At 54.3% G+C, this 26,598-nt stretch overlaps 10 protein-coding genes across 12 annotated transcripts; 5 read left to right on the top strand and 5 right to left on the bottom strand.

Annotated features, from left to right (window-relative positions):
* Positions 1 to 759: 759 nt before the first annotated feature.
* On the top strand, positions 760 to 2,085 carry IUM83_11361 (Glycylpeptide N-tetradecanoyltransferase 2; the record flags this gene model as incomplete). The annotated part of the gene is made up of 1 exon (XM_067935915.1): positions 760 to 2,085. The coding sequence occupies one exon, from the start codon at positions 760 to 762 to the stop codon at positions 2,083 to 2,085; it is 1,326 nt and encodes a 441-aa protein (XP_067785083.1).
* A 3,811-nt stretch (positions 2,086 to 5,896) lies between these two features.
* IUM83_11360 (uncharacterized protein) lies at positions 5,897 to 7,009 on the bottom strand (the record flags this gene model as incomplete). The annotated part of the gene is made up of 1 exon (XM_067935914.1): positions 5,897 to 7,009. One exon carries the CDS (start codon positions 7,007 to 7,009, stop codon positions 5,897 to 5,899), a length of 1,113 nt encoding a protein of 370 aa, XP_067785084.1.
* A 5,469-nt stretch (positions 7,010 to 12,478) lies between these two features.
* Positions 12,479 to 13,951, bottom strand: IUM83_11359 (glycyl-tRNA synthetase; the record flags this gene model as incomplete). The annotated part of the gene is made up of 1 exon (XM_067935913.1): positions 12,479 to 13,951. The coding sequence occupies one exon, from the start codon at positions 13,949 to 13,951 to the stop codon at positions 12,479 to 12,481; it is 1,473 nt and encodes a 490-aa protein (XP_067785023.1).
* A 154-nt stretch (positions 13,952 to 14,105) lies between these two features.
* IUM83_11358 (uncharacterized protein) lies at positions 14,106 to 15,602 on the top strand (the record flags this gene model as incomplete). Its single annotated transcript, XM_067935912.1, has 1 exon — positions 14,106 to 15,602. The coding sequence occupies one exon, from the start codon at positions 14,106 to 14,108 to the stop codon at positions 15,600 to 15,602; it is 1,497 nt and encodes a 498-aa protein (XP_067785058.1).
* A 65-nt stretch (positions 15,603 to 15,667) lies between these two features.
* Positions 15,668 to 15,976, bottom strand: IUM83_11357 (cytochrome c oxidase assembly factor 5; the record flags this gene model as incomplete). Its single annotated transcript, XM_067935911.1, has 2 exons — positions 15,668 to 15,772; positions 15,848 to 15,976. 2 exons carry the CDS (start codon positions 15,974 to 15,976, stop codon positions 15,668 to 15,670), a joined length of 234 nt encoding a protein of 77 aa, XP_067785024.1.
* Positions 15,977 to 16,847: 871 nt separating this feature from the next.
* On the top strand, positions 16,848 to 18,378 carry IUM83_11356 (protein disulfide-isomerase domain; the record flags this gene model as incomplete). The annotated part of the gene is made up of 4 exons (XM_067935910.1): positions 16,848 to 17,014; positions 17,087 to 17,150; positions 17,250 to 18,138; positions 18,230 to 18,378. 4 exons carry the CDS (start codon positions 16,848 to 16,850, stop codon positions 18,376 to 18,378), a joined length of 1,269 nt encoding a protein of 422 aa, XP_067785026.1.
* A 190-nt stretch (positions 18,379 to 18,568) lies between these two features.
* Positions 18,569 to 19,522, bottom strand: IUM83_11355 (Translation initiation factor eIF-2B subunit gamma; the record flags this gene model as incomplete). The annotated part of the gene is made up of 1 exon (XM_067935909.1): positions 18,569 to 19,522. The coding sequence occupies one exon, from the start codon at positions 19,520 to 19,522 to the stop codon at positions 18,569 to 18,571; it is 954 nt and encodes a 317-aa protein (XP_067785059.1).
* Positions 19,523 to 19,711: 189 nt separating this feature from the next.
* Positions 19,712 to 21,751, top strand: IUM83_11354 (Intraflagellar transport protein 46; the record flags this gene model as incomplete). Of its 3 annotated transcripts, none has more annotated exons than XM_067935906.1 (9): positions 19,712 to 19,729; positions 19,800 to 19,823; positions 19,886 to 19,929; positions 20,010 to 20,047; positions 20,146 to 20,363; positions 20,445 to 20,836; positions 20,974 to 20,992; positions 21,070 to 21,174; positions 21,245 to 21,751. In XM_067935906.1, the coding sequence occupies 9 exons, from the start codon at positions 19,712 to 19,714 to the stop codon at positions 21,749 to 21,751; spliced, it is 1,365 nt and encodes a 454-aa protein (XP_067784979.1). The 3 variants fall into 3 exon arrangements, with proteins under 3 accessions (XP_067784979.1, XP_067784978.1, XP_067784977.1); XM_067935907.1 differs by having other exon boundaries at positions 20,436 to 20,836; XM_067935908.1 differs by lacking the exon at positions 20,974 to 20,992 and having other exon boundaries at positions 20,436 to 20,954.
* An 89-nt stretch (positions 21,752 to 21,840) lies between these two features.
* IUM83_11353 (calcium channel subunit mid1) lies at positions 21,841 to 22,967 on the bottom strand (the record flags this gene model as incomplete). Its single annotated transcript, XM_067935905.1, has 3 exons — positions 21,841 to 21,951; positions 22,029 to 22,611; positions 22,783 to 22,967. The coding sequence occupies 3 exons, from the start codon at positions 22,965 to 22,967 to the stop codon at positions 21,841 to 21,843; spliced, it is 879 nt and encodes a 292-aa protein (XP_067784936.1).
* Positions 22,968 to 24,890: 1,923 nt separating this feature from the next.
* IUM83_11352 (WRKY transcription factor 19) lies at positions 24,891 to 25,406 on the top strand (the record flags this gene model as incomplete). Its single annotated transcript, XM_067935904.1, has 1 exon — positions 24,891 to 25,406. One exon carries the CDS (start codon positions 24,891 to 24,893, stop codon positions 25,404 to 25,406), a length of 516 nt encoding a protein of 171 aa, XP_067785066.1.
* Between the last annotated feature and the right edge of the window lie 1,192 nt (positions 25,407 to 26,598).

Here is a 26,598-nt window from a genome sequence, read left to right as displayed (position 1 = left end):
TCTTCCCTGCCGAAGACGGCGCAAAAACGGCAAAGAACGCTGAGCATGTTGTTCCCATGTGATGGTTCTCGCTCGCTAACCTGGAGCCCAAACTCGAGCTCATGGGCACTCTGAAAAGGAGTCGACCTTTGCTTCGACTTAGGCTTCGGTGTAGCTGTATCGCGTCGTACAGAGAGATATCGGTTCTTGTTGTCGATCTCTCCCCCATTGTGCTGTCGCCAGTGCAGAAGGCGTTCTCGCAGTGCTTTGGCGGCGCCTCACAGCACTTGTAACCCCCCTCCTTATACTGGGCAATTTCTAAAATTAGGAAGTGGCACTGTTGCCCATTTTAGCGACGAATGCCCATTCTATATATGATTGCGAATATATCGTGGAATGGATGAAGACAGTAAGGCACTTGAAGAAATGTCTTCCTTCGTGGAGCACTCAGAGTGCACAGATTGCGCTGGCGGTAGTGAGTTCGGTCAGAGTAAGAAAGTAGCAGCTGCAACGCCCACCGATAAACGAGGATGCAGAAACCGAAGGCAGCACACAACGCGCTGGAAGGATGGCGCGCGCCGACAGTACGTAGTCCGGCAGCGATCCCAAGCGCGCGAAGCCTTGGCAGTGTGGCGTAGGCAGCCCAACCCCGAGCGTACTACAAGTAATTAGGAATAGTATTTGACCAATACTATCCAAAAATAGTATAGCGATCAACCAATGATAAAATAATTTACTATCTGAACGCGTGCATACTACCGTTGATTCCAGTGGTGTAGCATGGCTCATGGCGACGATGGCGTCCAGGAGGACGACGCTGCGTCCCCAGCCGTCTCGGAGGTGGTGACGGTGGAGGAGCAGGAGGACTTCCTGCGCCTGCTGCGGCAGTTGAACCTGGCGCAGTCGGCGCAGCAGGCGCGCGAGCTGCAGCGCGAGCACCGCTTCTGGGGCACGCAGCCGGTGCCGTCTCTCCAGGACGCGGCTGAAAGCGCTGCCGAGCGTCCACATGGACCCATCGACGTCCCGCGGAGGACGCCCCAGCAGGTTCGACAGGAGCCGTACCACATGCCGCCGGGCTTCGCCTGGAGCGTCGTGGACGTGATGGACCCTTCGCAGGCCGACGAGCTGTACGAGCTGCTGAGCCGCAACTACGTGGAGGACGACGACTGCACCTTCCGCTTCGACTACTCGGCCGACTTCCTCTCGTGGGCGCTCACGCCGCCCGGGTACCACAAAGACTGGCACATCGGGGTGCGCAGCACGCACAACCACAAGCTCATGGCCTTCATCTCGGGCATCCCAGTGTCCACCAGGGTCTACGCGGACACTTTGGCCATGGCCGAGATCAACTTCCTCTGCGTGCACAAGCGGCTGAGGGACAGACGACTGGCCCCCGTGCTCATCAAGGAGGTCACGCGCAGAGTCAACCTCTGCGACGTGTGGCAGGCAGTGTACACGGCAGGCGTGGTGCTGCCCATGCCCGTGGCGCAGTGCCGCTACTTCCACCGATCGCTGAACCCCAAGAAGCTCATCGAGGTGGGCTTTTCCCCGCTGCCGCCCAAGATGACGCTCGCACAGACGATCAAGACACTGAAGTTGCCGACGCATACGGCCACGCCTGGCTTCAGACCCATGGAGAGGACGGATGTCCCGCAGGTGACCAGGCTGCTGAGGGAGTACTTGACGAAATTTCATCTCGCGGTCCAGTACAGTGAAGAGGAGGTCGCGCACTGGATGGTGCCGCGCGTCGGAGTTGTCAACGCGTACGTGGTGGAGAACCCGGAGACGCGTGCGATCACGGACGTGTGCAGCTTCTACCACCTGCCCTCGACTATCATCGGGGACGACAAGCACAAGAAGCTCAATGCGGTGTATTCGTTCTATAATGTGGCCACATCGGTGACGCTCACGCAGTTGATGCAGGACGCGCTGATTATGGCCAAGGAGGAGCACGCGGACGTCTTCAACGCGCTGGACGTGATGGAAAATGTCGAGATGCTGCAGCCGCTCAAGTTCGGACCTGGAAGCGGAGAGCTGCAGTATTACCTGTACAACTGGCGCTGTCCACGGATTAGCAGTGACCGGGTGGGTATCGTGCTGTGCTAGCCGTAAGCTTCCAGGATACAAGCAGATATGCTGGTAAACGTAGGCTCTACAATGACGCAGCACTACGTATTTTCAAAGATTGAGTAGCAAATATAAGCCTCACTTTGTGTATTAAATTTGATATGTGGTCTCGTTAGAAGACATGCTAGCAAGCAAATGTTCCTGCGATGATGTCCCATGGGCGGCCGGCCATCCGAAAAGAATATCAGCACGGTCTTGGGTGACAGAAAATCGTCGGCGCTACGCTCACGAAAAACGTCGAAGCAGAATTACATGGTCAACCAAAGTGCGCGTGAAGCGGAGGGATAGTCGAAGTACTTAACTTCTTTTTCGCAACCATGTTACCTTCATCTCAATCCACTCTTGTCCGCTAAAATGGTCGTATTGGTGGTCCTACACGCTACTTAACAACTCAAAACTACTAAAACAAAATCAAAACTACACATTAACGCTAGCGCGACCAATCACTAGTTCGTCAGCAAAGCTGAGCAAACCGCCTTTCCAGCAGTCACTGCCATTCTCAAATGACGTTTGCTTCGAGGTCTGTCGCGTTCTCACGTCGAATGACTACATATGACCATTTCCATCCACGACACATAGTGAGCGCTCCGTCAGTAGAACATCTGCAAAAGGAGCCCTTAAGCGGAAGGTGGCGTCCAAGTCAATACTTCGCATCGCCTCTATACTTGTGAAGGATTCGTTGATTCGGCAAAAAACAGCGCTACCCAAGCGACCAACGTCCGCTCCAAACGTGAAAACCACGCATCGCTCGCTCGCTCGAATCGAACACAATGAACAGGCCTGAGGAAATGTCCGCACGTCCGATACTTCCGTTTCCGTATCTTCGGCAGCCTCCAGTTGTAAAGGGAACTGAAGTCGACGAACAATTGTCTCCCCGTCCTTGACGAGAATTGCAATGACCTGCCACGTTTTCACAGTGGCCAGTTCTCGCAGTTCAGCCCCCGGTTCGAATTCCATGACTCCTAGCGAAGTCACTTGAACAGGATCAGTTCGGTTAAGGTGGTATATCTGAAGTACTTCACATGGTGCTTTCTCCACTTCCTCGCTCCATTTAATATTTACAGCGCTGCCGTCTGTAGTGAAGCTTAGCCGACTGATTTTTAAGCTAAGATCGTGATCGCTACCTTTCAGGAGGAGCTGACGGAGCGTGTTATACGCTTCGTCCTTAATTTCTTCTTTACCATGATAAAACTGAGTCTCCCTATCACGTGACGATTGATAGATGCGCTGGCCTCGCATAGCGCACTGCAACTTGGGCATGATACTTTCCACCGCGTCCACCCAGATTCTCTGCATTCTTGTCTGACGGTGCTCCATTGCATATCGAAATCCATTGCTAATTTTCCGGTTGGTGTTCAAGAATCGCTTGAAGGCGCCTTGCACAAAACCCCAGACACCTCCGCTTATGTTCCAGCTTTTAACGGGGCTCCGTTAACGATTGCATCCAAAAGATTGTCAAAATGTGAGCGATTACGCCCAAATGCGTCGCCATATTTTCCTGCAGGCGTTCGGGCATGTACAACCTTGAGCGAGTCTGGTTATCCAACTGTGAAATCACATCGAATTCCTTCAAACGGTTCAAAAGAATCTTATAGCGCTTTCCCGCCCTGTCCATCGCTGACGCATTGTTTGGACATCTGATGGCGAAGAGCATGCTTGCGTCGTCAACCATTGCATCGAAGATATCGTCAGTGCCTCGCGAAACTTCACGAATAATTCGCTCTCTCGCCCTCGCAGCGTTATCATCATTTTTCAGAAGTAGCTCGCGCAATTCATTAGTCGGGGAATGTCCGGTATTTTCAAGCAAGTTATCGCGAGCTTCCATCGGACGCAGGTTTTCGCTTGGAAGTTGAACTGATCGCCGCTTATGTTTGTCCATAAGCCATTGCGGAAAATCAATCGTAGGCACTAGCTCGCACGCAGTAACCCACTCAGTAGAACAGGACACCGCACTTCCGACGGCAACGGCTGGGAACACGCCACCAACAAACGATACTTTCTTGATCGGATCCGATTGGACAATCGGTGCCTTCGTCAGTTTTTCGCAATTGACGTGGTCGCTCTGCTCTTCTTGCTTGTGGACTTCAAATGCAATAGAGAAAGAACCCCACAGCGGACCCGAGCTCTCGGATGTCTCGCTTCTAATGAACTGGATATCCTCCGACGACAGACAGCACGTTATGCTCGAACTCAATGACATCAAAAATCGGAGAATGTACGCCGGGGTATCACGGATGAGTTCGGGCTCGAACAGCCCAGCGCTCATCCAAGTAAAGACGACAAACCGGCAGCATTGCTGCTCGCCCTCGTCATTTTTCTTGACGCAGTAGACACCTTGATCTTGAGGTGAAAGTCCGTCCTTACATTCAGGGTTCCAGAGCCCCATTCGATCGAGCTGCGCCTCACTTCCTCTTGCTTGCCGAATAGACACCCAATCTCTAGCTGGCTTTCGTCTGCTTGGCCTACTTCGTGGTGCACTCCGCTCCCAACCGCAAGCTTCTCACGCAAGAAACGCGCAAAGTCGGCGTCGTACTTGCTGGAGTCAAACATCCCAAACTCGAACTTGTGCATCGACGCTCGGTTGCCCTGCATTCGACACAAGCGCAGAACGTCGACTTCATCGACCACCACTTTCAAGACTCGTGCGCCATTTTGCACGTCGTGCTTCAGGCGCAAAAGGCGAAAGCACGAATCCGACACAACGGCACTGCGCCGAGCCTTCTTCCGAACCATGGTTGGACCTCAGCGCGCGAAAGCGGAACTGATCTTTGTTTCTTTTGCGAGACCATCCAGCCGTTGAACCTTTTGGTGCAAAATGGGAGGGTGACGCCGATCCACCCAGCCCCGTCGCTCTTGAATCTCCGAGTTGAATCAACCGTCAGCAGCCAGGAAAATGAAGACTTTCGTCGCTGGTCGTAGGAAGGAAGACTCAAGATATGGTGTGCGAAAGTCGACAGCGACCCCTTCGTATTGTTCTAGCGAAAATCTCAATTTTGGACTGGACGAAAGTACTCAGAACGAGGTGGTATCGGACGAATTGCGGGTGTTTTCCGTACTGGTGCCACGTGCCGAAGTCTTTAGTGACCGAGCCCACTACTTCTCCGCAAATAAAAGATGTGATGGTAGAGGGCTTCATGATTTGACAATGCACCGAGTCAGTAGTGCTCAGCAATTACATAGCTACATGTAGCCGATTTCAACTCGCGCCTGGCGTTACCGTGACTGTGACCACTTCAGTCGTACTGTGGCTCAGCAACTTTTGAACGACCTTGTAGAGTTTGGGGTAGCAGTCGAGGTCGCTCGATGTACTCATGTTCCATGGCAGGTTTTTTGGGAACTCCATCATCTTGCTCTTGGACCATGTAGCTGTACATGTAGACTCCGCTGCATTTTCCTCCGTCGGTGCTGGCGTTTCGCCGAGTCGTGACTGCTTTTCTGGCCGTGTGCTCGCCGACGTCGACATCGTGACGAATATTGGAATCGGTTCTCACATAACCCGGTTGGGACGACCAAGATGGACAGGAATCAACCACGACTTGACCTTTTGGAGATGGATCAAGCCATGTGTGAGAGAGTGAGTTCTGGAGCTTCGGGTAACAATATAATTTGCTCAGTTAGCGCCTTGAAACCGTCGAATCAGTATGCAGTAGTGCTCAGAGGATGTGTGTGAAATGAAAGGATAGTCAAGATTGTTGTCACAACCACGTTACCTTTTTCCTCGTCCTAAAGCGGTCGTCTTCACGCTACTCAAATTCAAAACTACACATTAATCCAGCTCCTCCTCAGCAGTTCATGCAGATTCCATGGCTGACTCCGCCAGCGCAAGACTCGCCTCGCTGTTGCACAGAACGGCGGCGATGCGTTGAAACTCCGTTCTCAACTCGTTGGCGTTCAGCACCTGTCGATACTCGCCCCCCATCTCGGTTGCCACACGCTGGAGCACTGACAAGTTCACGTATCCGAATCCAACGACAAATGCCTTCAAGTCATACTTGGCGTAGGTAGAGCGTATATGTTGGGCCAAAGTGATGCCCAACTCAATATCGCTGGGGTGGCCATCCGAAAAGAAGATCAGGACAGGCTTGAACTCGTTGAAATTGTTTCTTGACAGAACTTCATTGGCTGCTCGCAAGCCCTTTTCGAACTTTGTTCCCCACCCAGAAAACGGCACGTGCGTGTGAACGGCGTCAGCCAAACGTTCACCTTCGCAAATGATACGGCTCTCGTTGTCAAATGTTATGTAGGAGGCCAAGTCGTTCTCACCTCCATCTTCCAATCGACTAATACCAAACTCATTGCAAGCACACAGCAAGTCATGCCACGGCTGCCCACTCATCGACCCGGAACTGTCTAGCACAAATATGTTGTGGAATTTACCAGAATCCACCGTGTGCACGCACTCGAACTTGTGTCCATCCACGTACGAAAATCCATCATCAGCCCCTTCGGGTTTCAGTTCCGGCTTGTGCCAAGCGCCCAACACACAGAAGGAACGCTTCTCGCCGCATCCTTCGTGCTCGGACGCGTCGCATTGAAAACGGCACTTTGCAAACTCCGCGCGCTCCTCTTCATTGCACGGGTCCTCCCACCCGATGGTCGACCAAAATTTAGCATGCAACAGTTCATCCATGTCTCGGCCTGGTGGCGGAAACAGTTCATCGATACAGTGGCGGCGGTGATCCTCGCTGGCGTCCGCAGTGTAGACACACTTTTCGTCGTCTTTGCTCTCGCAGGAGAGATAGTGAGTGTGACCACGACCCATCTTCGAGCAGAAAAGATTGCACATTTCAGCGATTCCGCGCTCGCCCACCTGATACTTTCGGTCTTCGACGTCGATATCGTTCGTCTTCGCCATGAAATATGTCTGCCGCATATTGCCGTGGGAAGTTGCATGCAGGCCCATGTGGCCGAAGTGCTTGTTGCAGTAGTAGTCGCAAGAAGGGCACCGCACGTCACAGTAGTGAACAGTATCCTGCTCATCGTCTTCTCCATCGGCAGATTGTGCTAGGCATGAATGACCACGTCCATCGTGATCCTTTTCGCCACTAGACAACACGTGCGTACAATGTTTTTTGCAGCCGTTCATTTCTTGATAAACGTACTCAAACGATCCGCGCGCCCCCGTGTAGGTGCGAGCCGACTTCTTCAAATGAACGTGTTGCTCGCAAATTCCATGAATCTGACACATCTCCAGGCAAGCATGACTTCCAGCACACATATGCGCGACGGATGCATCGTCTCCGGCACCTTCACTCAAGTTCGCTACTGTTGTCAGTCCGCTTTCATGCGCAAAGGCACGCGAGTCCGCCACTTGTCCATGGAAATGATCCTTCTCGCCACACGTATTCTTACATCCTTCCATCAAGCAAGAATGGAGGCACTGCACTTCGGCGCACTTGTGCACCGAGTGCTCTCGCTGGGTGTCAAGCAAACAAGGTGCATTGCAGGTAACTGCAGAACACTTCGCACCGCAAACGTGGACTTGAACGGAACAGCGGTGAGCACCAGAGTGGCCAGCTCGCTTAGAACACGTTTTGTCGCAGTTGGATGATCGAATGAGCACACACGTCTGTCCACAAGTGTGTTCCCCTTTCTCGCATTCACACTTGCCTTCGTGGCCAGCGCTTCGAGAACATGGTGGAATTTGCATCAAGTCCGAATCTACCCGGCATTCATCATATTCACACCGGCCCAGGCACTGGTGATCCGTACAACATGAATGATCGATATTTGGAGAGTGCGTGGCAGAACGCATGCATCCAAGCTGGCAGTGAGTGCATTTTTGCTGGCATCTCGCCAGGTAAACAAGAAGCGGACTTGAATAGCGTTGCCCCAGCTGTGCTCGTGTCTCGGATAGATGTTCACCAAGTACACCCTGCAGCCAGCGCACTACCTTCATCTTGCGGCGAAGCAACAAAAACGCTATAAAGGAATCAAAACTGCTTTGGTCCTCCGTAGTAAGCCTCGATTGTCCATACTTTTTGCCCAGCAATTTTAAAAAATACTGGAACAACATGTCAATCGTCTTGACCACCTTCTTGCCCGCGATCATAGTCGCATCAAAACCGAGATCGATTTCTTCGTCGACGATGCTATCCAACAGCACCGCCTTATTCAGCGCAGCCCACTTCGAAGCGAAACCAGGATTCGCTTCACATAGCTCCTTCATCGATACCACAAGCTTCTTTCTGGTCCCCACTTGCAAGACGTCTTCCTTCAAATGCGAAGGGATGGTTTTGTCTCCCACCAAAGGCAACGAGATGAGGCAACCCGTACGAAGTATTCCAGGAAGTTTCTGCTTCACATCCGCAATCAGCAAGTTCTGCGTACTTTTGTCCATGCTGGTCCAATCTAGAATCGAGATTTTGGCTAGGACGACCCGGAGACAATCCAGAAAAGCTTTGCCCGTCGGAAACCCCATCACTGGTCCTTCCCCACAAGGAGCTATAAATTTGATTATTGTTTTAGCCGCATCATTCTCCATAGAACGATAGTACCCCATCGTACCAAAGGGTGGTGTGCAATTTATCACTGCTTGTCCAGCATACATCTCCGTCAAAAAATTGTGCTCCCTGCTCGATTCAAAGATCGCGTTCAGCTTAGTCGCCAGTTCATCGACTACGCCTTGGCGATCGTTCATGTTCACATCCTTCACGCTCATAAAGAGCAGTCCTCGAAAGAGGCGAGCATCGTTCTTGATAAGTTGAACCCCCTTTTGAAAGCGCGAAAAGAGTCCATCGATGTCTTTGTCGAACCTACTTTCCATCCGAAAAACCGTGAACATGGACACGGAAGCATTCAGCACCGACAGGAAAATGTCTTCCTGCTCCGACCGCTCAAACGAACCGAGACCTTCGAAGTCCAGAACCACGAGGAGAGTGTCAGGCGATAAAAATCGGAGGGACATCCACGCCCCGTCCGTGCAGCGGGAGCCTGAGATCGCGAATGTCGTTCCCGTCAAGTGGTTGAGGAAGTAGCTCTTCCCGGTCGATTGCTTCCCCATGGACGTCACAACTACACAACGTCCACTCCAGGACTCCAAAAGAGGCGACAGCAACCCAAAGCGGATAGATTGAGCAATGTGCGATGCTGCGATTTCTGACGGATCACTTGTCGTATCCGTTCTTTTCGCAGTGCCCGCGATATCTTGGCCATTTTGCAGTAGCTTTAGCATGTTGTCCTCCGCGCGGCAGATCTGCACAGGCACAAACGAAACTATTGCCATCAACAATTCGCGAACTGCCTTCGTCTGGCAGGAATATGCACAAGATACATTCTCTGCGAGGTTCAATCCAAAAAGTGGCTTGTTGAGCATTCCTAGATCAACCATCACGCTCGCAAGATACGCCGTGCCGATCTCGACGACATGGTTGTTATCCAAAACGCTTTCAGTGTCGAGTACAGGGACCACCGCAATTCCTACTTCCAGTCGGAAAGAACCTTCTGAGTTCAGGATACTGTCGATTAGACTCCGCGCCGGAAACTTCTCAAAGACGTGGTAAAATACTCGTAACCAGTGTTTCGTCGTGTCCTCATCCGTCTTTTTATCTGCTACGAGACACCCTTTTCCAAGACTTTTTGCACCATTACCGGATCGTTGAATACGATAGGCATCGCTTCGAACAGTGATTTTCAACTCTGACGCGTACACTGTGCTTTCTTCACCGTCCAGAACGTACAGCACGTCGTTTACGCAGCCAACCCCTGAGCCTTTCACAACCAAACTGTCGGAAATAGTTACAGTAGGTAACTTCCGATGATCTTCACTGGAAATGACGTCTACGCACAGCCCCTTATTGTGCTGCACGCTGGCACGGCCTAATACAAGCTCATCTGCAAGACACAGCAGACCGCTTACGGTGTCGGCATTGCTTTTATCCTCACTACCCAGGAGAGCCCGTTTAGAAGTTTGCCCAGATCGTAAATCATAGGATTGCATTTCACCGTTCCCATCCATGGCACACAGCGCTCGCTCCGTCAATAAGATATCATCGATAGGAGCCGACAAACCAAACACCAAATCCATCGAAATGCTTTTCATCACATCGATGCCCGTGAATGAGTCGTTAAATCGACAGAGCGCAACTTTGCCCAGACGGTCTTCATCGGCTCCGAATACGAACGCTATTCGTCGATCTTGGACGCGCATTGAGCACAGAGAGCACAGGTTTGGAAACGTTCGAACATGAGATCGTTCAGCCTTCATCTGGTTCAATACGTCCGCTTGCATCGGAAACTGAAGTCGTGATACAGACGTTTTACCGTCTTTCACAAGAACTGCGATGGCCTGGTTCGTTTTCACTGCGGTTAGTTTGCGCAAATCGCCTCCGGGCTCAAACTCGCAGGTTCCCATTTTCGATGCCCGCAAGGAACCGCTCGTCGACAGTTCATACATACAAACCACTTTCGCTGGCTCCTTTTCGACTTCTCTCCTCCACATGACGTCCACGTCTGCTTCATCCAGGCTCAACTGCAAAATAGTAATGTGAATTCCCAGCCGACGCCCACTATTTCTCAGGTGTGTACGAAGTTCTCCAAATGCAGCGTCTTCAACAACCTTTTCTTCATCGTGGGCTAGTCTCTGGAGTTTTTCTGTTTGCTGACGAATGTTTTCTTTCTGCATTGCATCACGCATAATCGGCATCACTTCTGCGACCGCTTCTACCCACATTTTCTCCAATCTGGGTCGATGATGGTCAATCGCTTGACGGAACTTCCGTTTGAACTTATTACTCCCGGCAAAAAAATTCCAAACCGCAACCACGGTGCCCATAATGATGCCACGGTTGTCCTCACCGACAGCAGTTGGGTTGTCCGTTACTATCCCCTCGAGAACTTCCTCAAACGCTGACGTGCTCTTCTGGAAAGCCGTGCTCAGCACTTCTAGATTGTCTTGAAGCCGCCTCGGCAAGCTGAGAGCTATTCGCGTGTCGGCATCAAGTTTTTCCAGTACTTCATATTTGCCCAGGTGCTGCTGCAACGTATCGTATTTTGCCTGTGACGAATCCATCTGTGACTCGTTCTTAGGGCATCGGATAGCAAACAGCACACCGGCGTCTTCGACAATGGCTGAGTGGACTCCCTCGACGTAGAGAAAGACCTCAGTGCCAATATCCAGCTCAGTTTTCTCTAGACGGTCGTTTAGTCGCGTTTGGAGATCCTCCAGCAGCGCAGTTGGGTAGAGGCTAAACTTTCTGAGCAAAGCCTTACGCGCACCGTCTGGGAGCAGATCGCCACGCGTGAGTTCAACTGTATACTGCTCATGTGCTTCCTTAAGCCAGTCTGCAAAACGAGAACAGCTCATCACGTCATGCTCTGAAACCCACTCCGTTATCGCTGGAACAGCACTTTCGACTGCAATGGCTGGGAAGACTCCACTGACAAATTCGACAGACTTGATTTGTTCAGTTTGAGGAATCATCGTTTTCACGAGGTCGCTGCAGCAAATGGTGTCGCTTTGCTCTTCTTGCTTTTGCACTTGAAATGCAACGGAGCACGATTGCCATGACATGCTTGTGCTGCTAATCGCAGCAGTGATCTCCCTTTCGACGAGCTGGAAGTCCTCTTGAGATATACAGCAGGTAATGTTTGAGCTCAATGACATCAAGAACCGAAGCATGCACGTTGGAGTATCACGAATGTTTTCCGGTGCAAAGAGGCCAGCGTTCATCCAGACAAACACAACAAACTGGCGTAGATCGCTGGATTCATCGCCGTGCTCAATACAATAGACACCCTGATCTTGGATACGACTTTCACAAGCGCTGCTCCACATCCCCTTTCGAACCAGCTCAGCCTTCACTTCGTCTTGCTTTCCAAACAGGCAGCCGACGCTGAGCCGATCCTCGCGTCTCCGATCTTCGTCGACTTGTGCATTGCCACTTCCTGTTTCGATGAGTTTTCCCCGAATGAATCGCGAGAAGTCAGCGTCATACGAGCTGGGATTGAAGTGGCCAAAGTCGAACTTGTTCATGCTCGATTTGTTACTCTCATCAGCCACCGCCATACCCAGAGAGCGACACAAGCGCAGCACGTTGACTTCATCCACGACAGCTTTTAACACCTTTGCATCACCTTGTACCTCGCGCTTCAAGAGCAACAGACAAAAGCATTTGTCTGCACCAACCCCGCCGCGCCGAGCCTTCTTGCGGGCCATGCTTCCACTCGAGGCCTACACCGCAAAATGAAGAATGGGCGATGTTAGGTTTTCGACAGCCCAATTGATGGACTGAGACACCGATCAAACCTGCCGTTAGTGCCTGTGGACAAACTCGCGAATAGTTCTAACGATGGGAGATGAGTTGAAGGTCTGGTTGCCTTGGAGCCTCTCTATTCAAACCGGGTCACAACCCATCCTATTCCCCTCTGACAGTTAGAAGGAGGAGAAGCTGGAATGCTTCACAGAAGTGCCTTGAAGAATTTGCTCGATAGGCACGCGTTTCTGCTCCATGCTGTCGCGATCACGCACCGTCACGCACTTGTCCTCCAACGTGTCAAAGTCCACAGTCAAGCACATTGGTGTGCCGATCTCATCTTGGCGACGGTAACGACGTCCAATGCTGCCAGTCACATCGTAGTCAACACTGGCACTGCCGCACAAGTCCTCGAACAGCTTCTGCGCAACTTCCAGCAGCGGTTCCTTCTTGACGAGCGGTAGCACCGCAAACCGGTACGGGGCGATGTCCGGGTGCAGATGGAGCACGGTGCGTTTACGGCCGTTCACCTCCTCTTCATCGTACGCATCCAGCAGCATCGAGAGCATGACGCGTCCAGCTCCCAGCGCCGGCTCGATCACGTGCGGCAAGAACTCCTCCTTGGCCACGAGGTCCTGGTACTTGAGGCTCTTGCCGCTGGCGTCCATGTGCTTCTTCAGGTCGTAGCTGGTGCGGTTTGCGATGCCCCACAGCTCGCTCCACCCGAAGGGGTACTTGAACTGGATGTCGGTCGTGGCGCGCGCGTAGTGCGCCAGCTCCTCGGGCGCGTGCTCGTGCTTGCGCAGGTTCTCGGGCTTGAGGCCGTACTTGGTCAGGAACTCGTAGCACTGGTCCACCCAGTAGAGGTACCAGTCGTCGGACTCGTCCGGGTGCGTGAAGAACTGGAGCTCGAGCTGCTCGAACTCGCGCGTGCGGAAGAGGAAGTGGCCGGGCGAGATCTCGTTGCGGAAGCTCTTGCCCACCTGGCCCACGCCGAAGGGCAGCTTCTTGCGCATGGTGCTCTGCACGTTGGCGAAGTTGATGTACGCGCCCTGCGCCGTCTCGGGGCGCAGGTAGATCCACTCGCAGGTCTCGTCGGTGGCGCCCATGTTGGTGCGGAAGAGCAGGTTGAACCTCTTGGCCGGCTGGAAGCTGTGCGTCTGGCCGCAGCTCGGGCACGCCACGCCGTGCCGCGCGAGCAGCGCGTCCATCTCGGGCAGCGACAGCGACGCCACGGCGTCCACCTCCTCCTGGCTCTGCAGCGCGGCCTCCAGCAGCTGGTCCACGCGCACGCGCGCGTTGCAGCGGCCGCAGACCGTCATGGGGTCCGTGAAGTTGTCGACGTGGCCCGACGCCGCCCAGACCGCCGAGTTGAGCAGCACGGAGCTGTCGAGCCCCACGCAGTTGGGGCGTCTCTGCACGAACTCGAACCACCAGCGGTCCATGACGTTCCGCTTCATGAGCACGCCCAGCGGCCCGTAGTCGAAGCTGTTGGCCAGGCCGCCGTAGAGCTCCGAGCCCGGGAAGACGAAGCCGCGGTGGCGGCACAGCGCCACCAGCCGCTCCTGCAGGTTGTCGGCCGCCGCCTTCTTGGCGAAGCCGCGGCGCGAGGCGCCCAGGGCCGCGCGGGAGCTGGCGCAGCGGTGCAGCATGATTGATACACGTCGAGTGAGTCGTGACCGCAGATTAGTATATAAAGTGTGTACAGGCCCCGATTAAGGTATTATTGACGTGGTATGGAAGGGTTATTGGATGTTGAGGGTGAACGGGGGCTCTGTATTCAGAGCAGGGTACTCAGGGTACGCGATGAGGAGGAAGGCGACGCTGCTGAGGTTACTGCTGCTCGGCGAAGGGCTGGAGACCAAAGACGGGTGGGCTGCTGTGGTGCGAGGTGGAAGCGAGTGGGCGGAAGGTCAGGACGCACTTGCCGAAGGCGGGGAAGCAGAGGAAGCGCATACGGAGCTGCTAGCTGCGATTGAGGAGGTCGTACCGCATCTACCCGATTACAGCGCCGTATCCACCAAATTGAAGGCGCTGCTGGGTTACGCTGCGGGGACGTACCCGGGCGAAGTGGATCAACTTGTGCAGGGCTGGCTGCAGCGTACCCCTGGATACGGCGTACCCTTCAGGAGATGGGTACTCCGCGACTGGCTAAAATGTAGCCAGCTGACGTCAGCGGATCCAAAGGCGCTGCTGCAATGGCGGCACGCTTTGTTTGAGGCGGCGACGAGCGAGACGGTCACATCGATGAAGCGGACGCTGCTGGAATACATTGACGCGGTGGACGCGACGCTCGGGGATCGATTCGACGGCGCAAATGACAGCATGTCGCTTTGGAGCCCTTCAACTGCAGCGTTGCAGTCGATCGAGACCGTCGTGGACCTGCTGGATTTCTGCTGGATGCATGCAGAGCAGCTTGCGAGCTGCAGCATGTTGTGCGCTGCAAAGTTGCACGCTCTGGCGGTGCGAACGAAGAGGAGCGCAAACAAGCTTGCGGAGGACGAAGAGGTGATGGTGAGGCTGCGGTGGTCTCTCACGCTCAATCCTTTGCTGTTTAAACCCCTGTTGCAACATGCCATCGCGCTGAAGGTTCTACCTGGGAAAATGATGGCAAGCCCAGCCTGGATGAGCGACGGGTTGAGCAGTCTTGTGGGGGTGGTCGATATTTCCAATCGAGAAAGGATTCTGGCGGAGTTAAAGGCAACCAGGGAAGAGCTGGAGCATGCGTTCACCTCTGGCGCAAGACATGTGCATACCCCTGCAACCAACGTCAAGAAATATTCCGTCGTTGAAGACCCCACAGCGAAGTACGTCGAATCGCTTTCAGCTGATAAGAAGAAGCTGGTTCTCGCCGAACTGGAACGTGATCTGGACGATGCCCCGCCGCACTTGTTCCCGCACGTCTTCATGATCTTCAAATTGGTGATCAGAGAGTTACTGTTGACTGCGCAAGGCTCCGAACTACTCGTGGACGCAGTTGGCAGCCTCTTCTCCCTCTTCGACCGTCGTAGCCACGACCCTGTGAGCTGCCTGGACGCTCTAGGCCTGCTACTTCAGCTGTCGCTCTCGAGTCACCCTCTCTGGGGTTACAACACACCGTTCTACCTCAAAACCGTCGAGTCTCTCTCCAGTACTGCAATCATCCAAGCCGAGCCGAGGGTCAAGTGGGCTGCCCGAATGGCACTGCAGCAGCTACTATTCGAGTGCGACGTCCAGCTTCTCCACAGCACCCAATCTAACCTGTGTCACCTGCTGCCTGCCAGCACAATGCGGTTTGTGTCCATCCGCCTGGGAAGTCAATGACAAGCATCCACTCTCCTTTGATTCATTCTGCGTTATCCATCCCCAGCTTCCCTGTCTCCCTAGCTTCAGTTGCCGTCCACGGGCTTGGACATGCCTCCCTTGGGGCCCCGGATTCGCTGGCGCATGTCCAGCTGGCCGCGCTTGCACTCGAAGTAGGCGACACGGTACTCCTATCAACGGTTCCAGTTGGTTGAGGTTAGTCTCACTGCTACGGCACTGCTGCTGTTGCACTGCAGCCGCCGCACCTGGCACTCGTGCGAGTGGGCGCGGTCGTGCAGACACTGCTTGAGCGTCTTGGTGCCGTCCGCCATGCACTGCTGCTGCACCATGCAGTCGCGCAGCGCCTCCGCCATGTCGCGACACGCCTTGCCCATGCTGGTCAATACCGGCAGTCTGCGGTCCGGAATAAAAGTGATCGCCGGAACCTTGCATCCGTCATGCAGGAGACCTAGGGATTGATAGTAGCGCGATATTCAACGAATCAAAATTATTAATATACTATTCAGGGGTTAAAATATTAATAAAACATTACCATGGGACCCGACATCCATTCTACTATAATAATAGTAATATATTACCTGACTGTTTAAATAATCAATCACCTCAAACGCTCAGTTACGACGGTCTTAAAAAAATAATACATATCATGAAACAACTACATATGGTGACTGGGTAATATGAAAATAAAATCGTACAAAGGATTTTAAGGAAGCCGACCACCGCGTTACAGCGAATGTGGTGGACACCGCCACCAAAAACCCACAATGGCCCTTCAGCACAAAAACAGTCGGTGGTGGTCAACGGGTGGTGTTGTGACCGGGAAGGACAGGCGGCGAAGAAGAGAGGTGGCCTTCATTTTATTTATTGTGGCTGTGTGTGGAAACTGTTTTGGCGAACCAAGAGCAGATCGTGCTCGTGTGTCACGATCGTACTTTCCTTAAATCAATAAACTTACTTCTGCCGCCACGACAGGACTACCCCACTTATGAAAAGAGAAGCTTACTTCAGGGAGCCAGGTAGAAGCCCAATAGTACTATCGATCTCGAGATTGACTAATAGGTTCTATATTAGTATTCGTTTGTCTGTCGACGTAAAGGAGTAGATAATATATTACTTCAATATTAATTTGGTAACAATGTTCATCCCTGCCTTCGCTGCGTCTTATACCTGCGTTGCGTCATGGTATAGTATCTTTCTAGAATTCCACGTAACATAATGCACGTCGCCATTCGCCGACTTGACAAGATGCTTCCACGTGTCCGCCTGCTGCTGGTGGTGCTAAGCGTGCTGGTCGCCACCGCGCTGGCCGATTACGGCCCGAGGGACTCGGTGGTGATTCTCACGGACAAGAACTTCGAGAAGGAGGTGCTGCAGAGCCCCGACTACTGGCTCGTGGAATTCTACGCACCCTGGTGGGATATCCTCCTCCGCTGCACATGCGTTGTCGTTACAGATCGCTAACCATTAAGCTTTGGCTCCTGTAGGTGCGGCCACTGCAAGAAGCTGGAGCCGGAGTACAAAGCTGCGGCCAAGAAACTCAAGAAACATGTACGCGTTCGTATTCCGTGGCTATTCGAGGAATTGTTGATGCATTGATGCGTGACCTTTGACACGGGGGCTTGGGTGCTCAATGGGTTGTTGGTGTAGGCACGGCTGGGCGTCGTGGACGCCACGGTGCACCAGCAGCTGGCGCACAAGTACCAGATCAAGGGCTACCCGACGATCAAGGAGTTTGGCGCCAAGAAGAAGCGCCCGCAGGACTACCGCGGTGGACGCACCACGAGGGAGATCGTGCAGTACGTGAAGAGCTCACCCGAGGCCAAGAAGCTTGGTGTCAGCGGCGCCAACGTCGTGACGCTCGAGTATGACAAGGTGCACGCTTTCGTCACCAAGGACCTGCCATCGGCCATTTTCTTCGGCAGCCCCAAGAAGGGCAAGAAGAGCGCCAAGGTACCGGCGTGGCTGGGCAATGTGGCCGAGGCGTTCATGGAGGGCAAGAAGAAGAAAAAGCACCCCACCGTTCAGCTCGCGTTCGTGCCCGGATCGGACGACAAGATCGCCAATCACTTCGGACTCACCGAGGAACAGCTGCCGACTGTTATCTACGTCTACCCGTCCAGCCAGAAGTACGTGGTGTCGGACGAAACCAAGCTGAATGAGGCTGCTGCCAAGAAATTCATCGGTGGTGCTCTGGCGAACACTGAGATGGCTGAGAAGGACGAGTCGCTACCCAGTGTGCCGCTGTTCCCGTCGCCGGAGGTGGCCAAGAAGAAGCCTGTGGTCACGTTGAAGGAGCTGGATGCGCAGAACGTTCGGGATTGTGCCTCTAAGCGTGGCAAGATGTGCGTGGTCGTGGCCAAGGAGGACACGGAGCTGGTTCGCTCGTTGGCCAAGAAGTACCGCCGCGACCCGTTCATCTTCCTGTCGAGCAAGCCTGATGCGCCGGCCTTCAAGGCGCTGACTGAGTTTGTCGGCGAGAAGACCGATGTGCCGGAGGTTGTGGTCGTGAAGCCTGGCCGCAAGGTCAAGTACTCAGGTACGTATGCGTGTTTGTGTCGATTTCACGCCTATTTTGCTGAACTTGTCGTACTTACCTCCTGATTGCTTGTTCCTGCCTGTGTCTGCAGCTCTGTCGGGTTCGAACGACGAAAGCGCCATTTCGGAGTTCCTTGACAAGCTCGTCGATGGCTCGTCGTGGTTCTCCGTGCCGAGCGGCGATCTTGAGGCTGCGCTGTCCGGGTCATCGGAAGATGCTGCCAAGCACGAGGAGCTGTAGTCCGACTCCTATACGAACTTCATTTCCTGTCAAAAACAAAAACCTGGAGCAAACACGCAACGAGCTTCGTTGCGACGCGGAGTCACGTCAGTCTTCTAGCAGATGCCTCTTTATTTACTTACTGCGCCTTGCCGTCTTCTCGTCTGCTTGCTCCAGCTCAGCTGCACCGCCAAAAACGACTACCGGACACCTAGTTGGAGATGGATCCCGAGCGCTTAATGCGCAGTCGGGAGCCGACCTCCTCGTCCATGGCCTTGTAGGCCGGGATGGTGTCCGCGCGCTCGCAGTAGGCGTTGGGCGGCAGCACGTAGGCGAAGCAGCGCACGAGGTCATCGGGGTCGTGCTTCTCCTCGGACAGCGACAGCGAGGCCGCGAGCGCCTGCTTGCTCGCGGCCTTGGCGCGCACGCTCTCGGGCAGCGCGGCGGCGCCGCGGAACTGGCGGCGCACGAGGTGCGGCACGAGGTCGGCCTTGATGCTGGCGATGTACTTCTTCTCCTGCAGCAGGCCCAGCACCCAGTGCGAGAAGATGTAGAAGTGGCCGTCGTACAGGTCCGTGTGCAGCACGAAGTGGCTGCGGCGCTTGAGCAGGCTCTTGGCCACGTACAGGTCCTCGTTCATGTGCACGGCCTGCGACACGAGCACGACGCGCTGGCCGTCGGCGAGCGCGATGCAGTCGGTCATGTCCTTGTCGCGGCGCGGCTTGTCGGCCTTGGGCTTGCGCGCGGGCGCGTCCTGGCGCAGCAGCATGGTGACGCTGGCGTCGTGGATGCGGTGGAAGTCGGCCACGTTGTGCAGCACCACGTCCGTGACCAGGTCGCCGGCCAGCACGATGAAGTCGCGCTTGATCTTGTCCGCCACCTCGCGCAGCGCGTCGGCCGTCTCCGTGTTGTCCGCCACCTCGCACAGCTCCACGTGGAGCTTGCCGTCGAACTCGCGCGTGAGGTAGTCCTGGATGGGCGGCAGCAGGTCCGGCACCGTCAGCACCAGCACCTCCGTGAAGCCAGACGTCTCCAGCAGGTGCAGCTGATACCACAGCAGCGGTCTGCCGTTGGCCGTCAGCAGACTCTTGGGCGTCTCCTCCGTCAGCGGGTACAGGCGGATGCCGCGCCCGCCGGCCAGGATCACGGCCTGGAACTCGGCCATCTCAGCGGAATACTGTACTACTACGCTGTGTCCTCTGAGCCCAATCACCGCCTACCATTTTTAGCCAATCAGCACGCTCCGACCGATGAGGTACTGACCATACCGGTTTGACACCGGTACAGTACCGTGCATATTGTTTCAGCCAATCAAGAGTCTGCGCCTCTTGAAGATCGATCCGCCGCAAGAGGTATGAGCGACTCGGACGAGGTGCGTTGGCTGCGAGGAGGAAGGCGCGCGTGGGGCTGTAGCTGACTTGTTGGCGTTCTACATTATGCAGGAGAAGGTGCTGCTAGACGACGAGGTGCGGCGTGTTGCGTTTGGGCGGCTGGGAGTGGGGACTGACCTGGAGACTGTGGCTGGCAGAGTATGGACGAGGTGCACGAGCTCGAGGACGCCCTGCAAGTGAGGTGTGCATTGCTCTTCTCTCCTGCTCTCTGCGGTGTTGTGGGGCTGGTCTGTGACTGACTCGGTGGTGCGTTGTTGGCAGCGTGGACACCGCCGCGTCCTCGCCCGTGAAGCGACGGCGTACGTGAGCTGCGCTGCGGCTGCTGCTGTTGTTGCTGCCGCAGTTGGCAATTACAGTACTCAACGTGCTTTGTGTTGCTGCCACCTATGTGTTGCAGTGCACGGTGGTTCAAGCAGCAGTGAAGGCAGCGAGGGTGGGAGGTTGAACAGCGAGGACAGCAGCAGCGAGGAGGAAAGCTTCCTGGACCGGCCGGGGACTCGCAACGGCGGAGCTTCGATGGGCGGGCTCGGGTCGGTGAGTCGCGCACGAGCGGAGGAAAGCTCCGATGAAGACTCCGATGAGCCGCCGGAAATTCCAGGAAGTCCCATCGCTCAGGTTGACTGGTTTGACTTGTGGTTGCGCCTGATGCAAGCTAACGCGCAACGTTGAATTCGCTTTACGGTGTAGAAATTGCAGGCAGGAGTTGTGAGTGTTGCGGATTTCGGAGCCGTTCCGATCAGCACGAAGCTTTCACCGGACCGGTTAGATATGAAAGGATCTGCCATCTTCGGTGAGGAAGACGAATACGAGGTCAAAGAGGTGGAGCAGTCGCGCGCGGCCGAATTCCATGCCTCGAGTTCGTCCGAAGACGAAGGTGAGAGCGATGATTGCAACAGGAGAGATTTTCACGAACGGACCAAGTTTCAGCTACAAATGGAACGGTCCGCGCTCGGTCGACCGAAGACAGCGGCGAAGGATCTGGAGAAGTATCGAGATGTCGTGCCCAGTGATTTCTTTCAGCAGTTTGAAGGGGCCACTACTCCGGATGGCGCTGAGTCTCCTCCCTCCAATTTTGCCAAAGCAACCTCGTCAAGAACAGATAATTCTGTCCAAAACAGCGCTAGGGTTCTGAGTGCAAGGCGAGATGGCTCTAACCAGTTGAAGTATAAGGCAGCAGTGCCCCGAGATGTGGAGGAACTATTTAGCGTGAGTGGCCTATTCACAGCATTGCTCGGGTGGCTGATGTGAGACTTCGCTAGCTCTCTGGGTGAACTACGTGTACAGGGCGTGGCATACTCATTGATATGTGTGTCGTTGATAGCTTACAGACGCTTACACACCGGAAGATGTCGAGATTGAAACAAGATTGGAGCCGTTCCTCCCAGAATTTACTCCAGCGGTGGGCCTACCGTTTGATGGCATCCTGGTGGGTCATACTTCGCGACGTGGCATAAATGGTGTGTTCTAACAGATTTATCACTTTATGCGCTGATAAGATTCCAAGGCCTGACGGCAAAGAGGATAAACTGGGCGTGGAGGTTCTGCGAGAACCTTCAGGGCAGACCAATGTAGCGGAGCTGGAACTGCTAATGCAGATTAGCATGACCAACCAGCACAAACTCCGTAGCAGGGGCGATGTCGTGCGAAGTATCGAATGGGCAGCTCGACGCCCCCAAGAGCTTGATCAGTGGATCGCAAGCGTCGAAAAGGTCCAACGAACGAAGCCTCTTGCGCAAGTAAATTACAAGCAGGCCATGCCTCCGCTTGCCCAGCTGATGGAGCTGTGGCCCGAGGAATTTGAGGATTTCCTAGCAGCACAAAAAGCTACCGTTCCAACGCTGTCCGAGCTGGATGTGAATTTGAAGGAACTGGCGAAGGTTGTCTGCGCTCTGCTGGATATACCCGTGTACGAAGGCAATTGTGTGCAGTCTTTGCATGTACTATTTTCTCTTTACCTTGAAATTCAAGCCTATGAACGAGACCAGCAAGGTTTACAACGATAGCCCACTCCTCCGTGTCTCGTTATGATTTCCACTGCCAAATCGCAGGTGCCCAAAGCGCGGACAATAAGACAAACCCCAGTTTTGCTGCCTCATGCGTCTGCAAAAGTGCCGGGCCAAGCGCGACTCGGACGGTCTGGGTTGGAAACTCGATCCAGCTTATTGCAAGTGGAGATATCAGCCGAGAAGAACGGCGTCTCCGTCTGCGGTCACAACAACAATAACAGAAGTTGGTGAGTGAATAGCACACTACCCGATGAATCCTGTAGCGTGAACGCACCGTGGGGCACTGGAAGTTAAGCACGTAAGGACATTTCCTCACAACATCTTCGCAGATCGACAGGCAAGTGCGATAGCGTCCAGAGGAGCCTTCGACGCAGGAGGAAGCGGCGGTCTTGCTGGTCGTCGAGGACGTTGAAGTCGCCGTTTTCGTCGTTGTGGACTTGTAGTCACACATATCCGAGTAGTACTGTAGCTTGGTGGCGCCTCGGTCCGTCGTGACGGTGTGCGAACCGCACTTCTGGAATTTGATGCTGCAGACCCAGTACTTGTACGCGTCGCGGCAGTCGTCGCAGCCGTAGACGCTGTACTTGGCATGGCAACCAAAGCGCTGCAGCACGATGTCCACATTCCGGTAGTAGAACTCCGCCTTGCTGTCGAAGCGCGCCCCCGTCGGGTCATCGGCGTCAACCACCGCCATGTAGTCCACCATGGAGCAGAACGACAGCGAGTCCTTGGCGATGTACCGGCACACGGGGCTGGCCGGCTCCTCTCCGTCCGTCAACGCAAACGAGACATCGACCCAGGACCAGCAAACGGCTGCCCCGAGGACGGCTACGAGAGTGCGGCGAGCGAAGGGAGGCCTCGTCATGAGCAATACCCCGGTCAGAGGTGGCGCGTATTTTAATAGTGGCGCCAAGTCTTTCGTGGCGCGAAACTGCTGCAGCTTGACGGTGAATAGCTGGTAATATATTTTCTTTAGATCCTACGCGATGTCTACGGTGCTCGGGGCTGTGCCGGGCGTTGCCACTTACGCGGCGTGAGCGTGTCCAGGCCGATAGCGGGTGAGGCCTGGTGTGCACTGGCCGTTGACTTTGCGGTAGTGCGAGCGCAGCAGCATCCCCACCACGAAGATGAAGGGCGTCAGGATGGTGAACACGAAGCGCACGAAAAGTGTCTCGCGCAGCGTGAGGTATAAGTCTCTTGGCTGCTGCAGCATGTTGGGCGGGGGAGGTCGACACGAGGACGAGACTTGAGCTGCAGACTGCGATTCCGAAAGTGATGGCTACTCAGCATTACCGCCCGTTATTACCGCCCGTTCTACGCTTTTATCATCTTTATTTTTCCCTTTATTTTTTATAGATTTATCTGAGACACTCGACAACGCTTAAACTTTCCGTACATTAGATTGAATATACTGTGAAACTAGATTTCAAAAGTGCTGCATTAGCGTTTCGTGTACCTTTAATAACATATTAATCTATAATAACAAATGTAAATATAAATTTAGTGAGTGGATTAACATCAGCCACAAGTGCAGACCTACTTTATTTTCGAAAAAAGACTATCGCGACCGACTGGTGTGGCGTTCTGTAAGACGATATATCTGTTTGAGACAACCACCATGTCACGTTAGGCATCTAACGCGACCGTTTAATCGGGTACAACACCGATTACCGTAATGGTTTCGATTTGAAGCTCGTGTCCCGCATCCAACCGCAACATTTTGCTATCATGATCGGATTTTTAGATCAAGTTCGCCCTGTCAGAGTTGAGTTGCCGGCATGCATGCCTATCGTGGATTTACATATTTGACATTCGCGAAGCGCGAGGTTGTTTTACGATGCATGTACTGTAGCTACTTTGAAGGTGCGAGCTTTGCATGTAGTGCATCGATGGATAGTTTTGGTCTCTCGATTCGGAGTCCCATACCATAGTAAAAAGTAGTATAGCGCTCCGCTGCTGACTTGCCATGACTACAGCTTCAATGGTGCGCCAAGATCCCTTGTCGTGGAAGCAACGGGCACAGCACGCAGTTTGGTGGCCCGCCGCTTTTACATCTTCCTAAAGCACAAGTGCCCGAGGTGCCTCGCTGCCGTCGCAGCATCGGAGGTGTGGGCAGCTTCAGCGGCATAAATATCGACATCAATTCATTAGCTGGGACCGGGGGAACGGGACAATCAACTCGTAATTATGCACTTTTAAATTAAACTTCTCGTCCTTGAGAACTACAAAAGCCGAACGGAAATGAAAATGAAACGCATTCGGAATGCTATACAGCCCAAATACATTTAGGAATGAAATCAATCGAATTATTCTCTGCTCTTGGCAAAGATTGAAAAGCTCATTCCAAAACAACCTATCGTAGTTAGGATGCATATTATACATGTATTGTGTGTATTGCATTAACTTCGGCGGCCGAGAACTGCTCGTCACGCGCCCTGTAGCGCGGCACAAAAGCAGCGGACTTTGTCATGCCGCATGCTCGTTGGTGACCCCAGGGGCAAGGTGACTGTGTCAAGTATTACTGTACGGTACGGTATGGATTTTACTTGTGGTGCTTCTCGGTGCAGGATCGGAGTAACAAGTCTGGAAACCGGGCTGGTGCGAATCCTACAGACGACCTCTGCTGCGGTAGCCAGCCGCCCTGTCGGAAGGCAATCCATGGTGGAGTCCACCGGCCACCTCACTTTCGCGCCGAGGACCGGTCTCAGCTCTCAACGCTCGGCGCAGCTCGTCCGCAGCCAGTTCTGCACGAAGTACAATAGAGCGCAAAAGACATCCGTGCTATCCAGCGAAGCTGAAGCATTTCACAAATCGAGCTGCCCGCAGTCACGATCCATCAGCGCTCGTTTTGCGTCCGTTCAGCGGTTCTGATGGTGCAGGCATCCACTTGTTCCCAGCATCGTCCATCTGGCGTGCGGAACGCCCGCCATGCGTCTTCAGAGAAGTGGTGCGGGTAAAAGCCGCCGCAAAGCAGCCGATCGCCATCCGGGCATCCGTAAAAGTCTGGTCTCCGCGCCACCGCCAGAACCGGACGGCGTGAATTGTCCGTCTCGCACCAATCCGACCAGGCCAGTCCTCATTTCGCCTTACGACAGCGCACAAACAGATACTCGCAGCTAGATTCAAAGCCCATAGAATGCTGTACACCACCGTTCAGATCGCCGTCGTCGCGGCCGCCTTCGTGCAGACCGCGAGCGCCTACTCGAGCTACATGGAGCTCATCCCCAACGGCGAGAACATCGGCAAGTCGCTGGGCCACACGGCCACGGGCTACACGGAGTTCGGCCAGCTCTTCTCGGACGACGGCACCGAGTGGTCCAAGGTCTGCTCCAAGACGTGGCCCGGCGGCTCCGTCACGTGCGGCGAGGCTCTGGGCGACCCGTGCTGCACCTGGAAGTCGGGCAACCCGGACTACACGCTCTCGGAGCCCAACACGGACGGCACCACGTGCGCGTCCAGCTCCACGGCCACCAGCACGGCCGCTGCCAGCACCACGAGCAGCGCCGCGCAGGGGGAGACCACCACCCCCACCAGCGGCTCCACCACCGCCACCAGTGGCTCCACCACCAACGATTCGGCCACGCAGCAGGCGGCCAGCAGCAACACGACGGACAGCACCGCCGTGACCGACTCGTCCGAGTACTGCGAGTAAGCTTATGGCGGCGCTGGCTCGGCTCAGCCTGCGTGTGCGTGCTACAGTAGACGGCGCGGTGCTGATGGTAGATGTCGTCCCCGACAAGGAAGGAAAAAATGTCACCGCTAGCTAGAGCGAGGAAGCATCGGCGTAGTTGTGTCGACGTGACAGCGGTATGTAATGGAGCTGCCCGCCCGCTTTTCGTGTTAAAAAGAATAGTTTATCCTGCGTTTGCTCATGCTTCCTTTCGTCGTGCAGAGTTCATGCCTGTTCCGAGTTGTTAAACCAAGCAAAGGGGGGGGGTATCTATCCTATGCTACACTTCCCGTGTTCAAGGTGTACTGACTGTTGATACTTTGCCATTTCCCCCGACTTTCAACCTCGACTTGGTCTCGGTGAGCGCCTGCAACTGAAAGCACACGACACCGCTGCGCTGGATTCCCCGCAATCCGGAGATGCCGGACGTCCCATCCGAAGAATGGAGCAAACAGTGATTGTGTCATGGTCCCTTTATCGGTCCCCAAAGTGCGTTAGTGCTCTTCGAGTTGTCGCGTTCGGTCAATACATGAAACGTAGATCGCGAAACAGTACAGTGGGACAGCACACCAGCCTGGTGGCTGCTGCTGGCGTTGGTACTCTTTGTTTTATCCGCGGTTTGGTGAAGTTCACCCAAATGTGCACTTGGTGCCAGCAGGGCTATTCGAACGAGAGCACACGAACGCATGGTGAAGTTGATCGATTTCGATTTAAATAATAATCCTCTTCATCAGCTTGGCGATGCGGTGGAGAGCGAGAGCCTCCCGATCAAGTCCAAATAAGGCAGCACCGGAGCTTAAGCTCGCATCCATCAATGGTTCGAGGCAAAGCCTGCTGTCCATCACAAGCATAAGTAAGTCTAAGTCCAATACGTTGAGTGCGCGCGGGGGTCTCAATCCCCCGTGCACTGTACATTCCGAGTAACTCGACCGCACTCAACAAGAATAACTACGGCGCTGCGGAGAACAATTCTTCTCTCCTACACTCAAAGGCCCAACGATGTCAAACCTCACGGAATTGACCGACGCAGTGGTATCCCAAAATCGTAAAATTCAACGATTACCCCTGCTCACGCTGCTTCGAATCGATTATCAAGATGGCGATGGTTGAATTGCAGCAGGTGTCGCGTCGTTGGGATGGTGAATGGCGTCTCTGTTCCAAGCGTGACTTCGCG

This window comes from Phytophthora cinnamomi (genome assembly GCF_018691715.1).
Source record: "Phytophthora cinnamomi strain GKB4 chromosome Unknown Contig83, whole genome shotgun sequence".
Classification (NCBI taxonomy): Eukaryota; Oomycota; class Peronosporomycetes; order Peronosporales; family Peronosporaceae; genus Phytophthora; species Phytophthora cinnamomi.
This window is presented reverse-complemented; position numbering and strand designations above follow the sequence as displayed.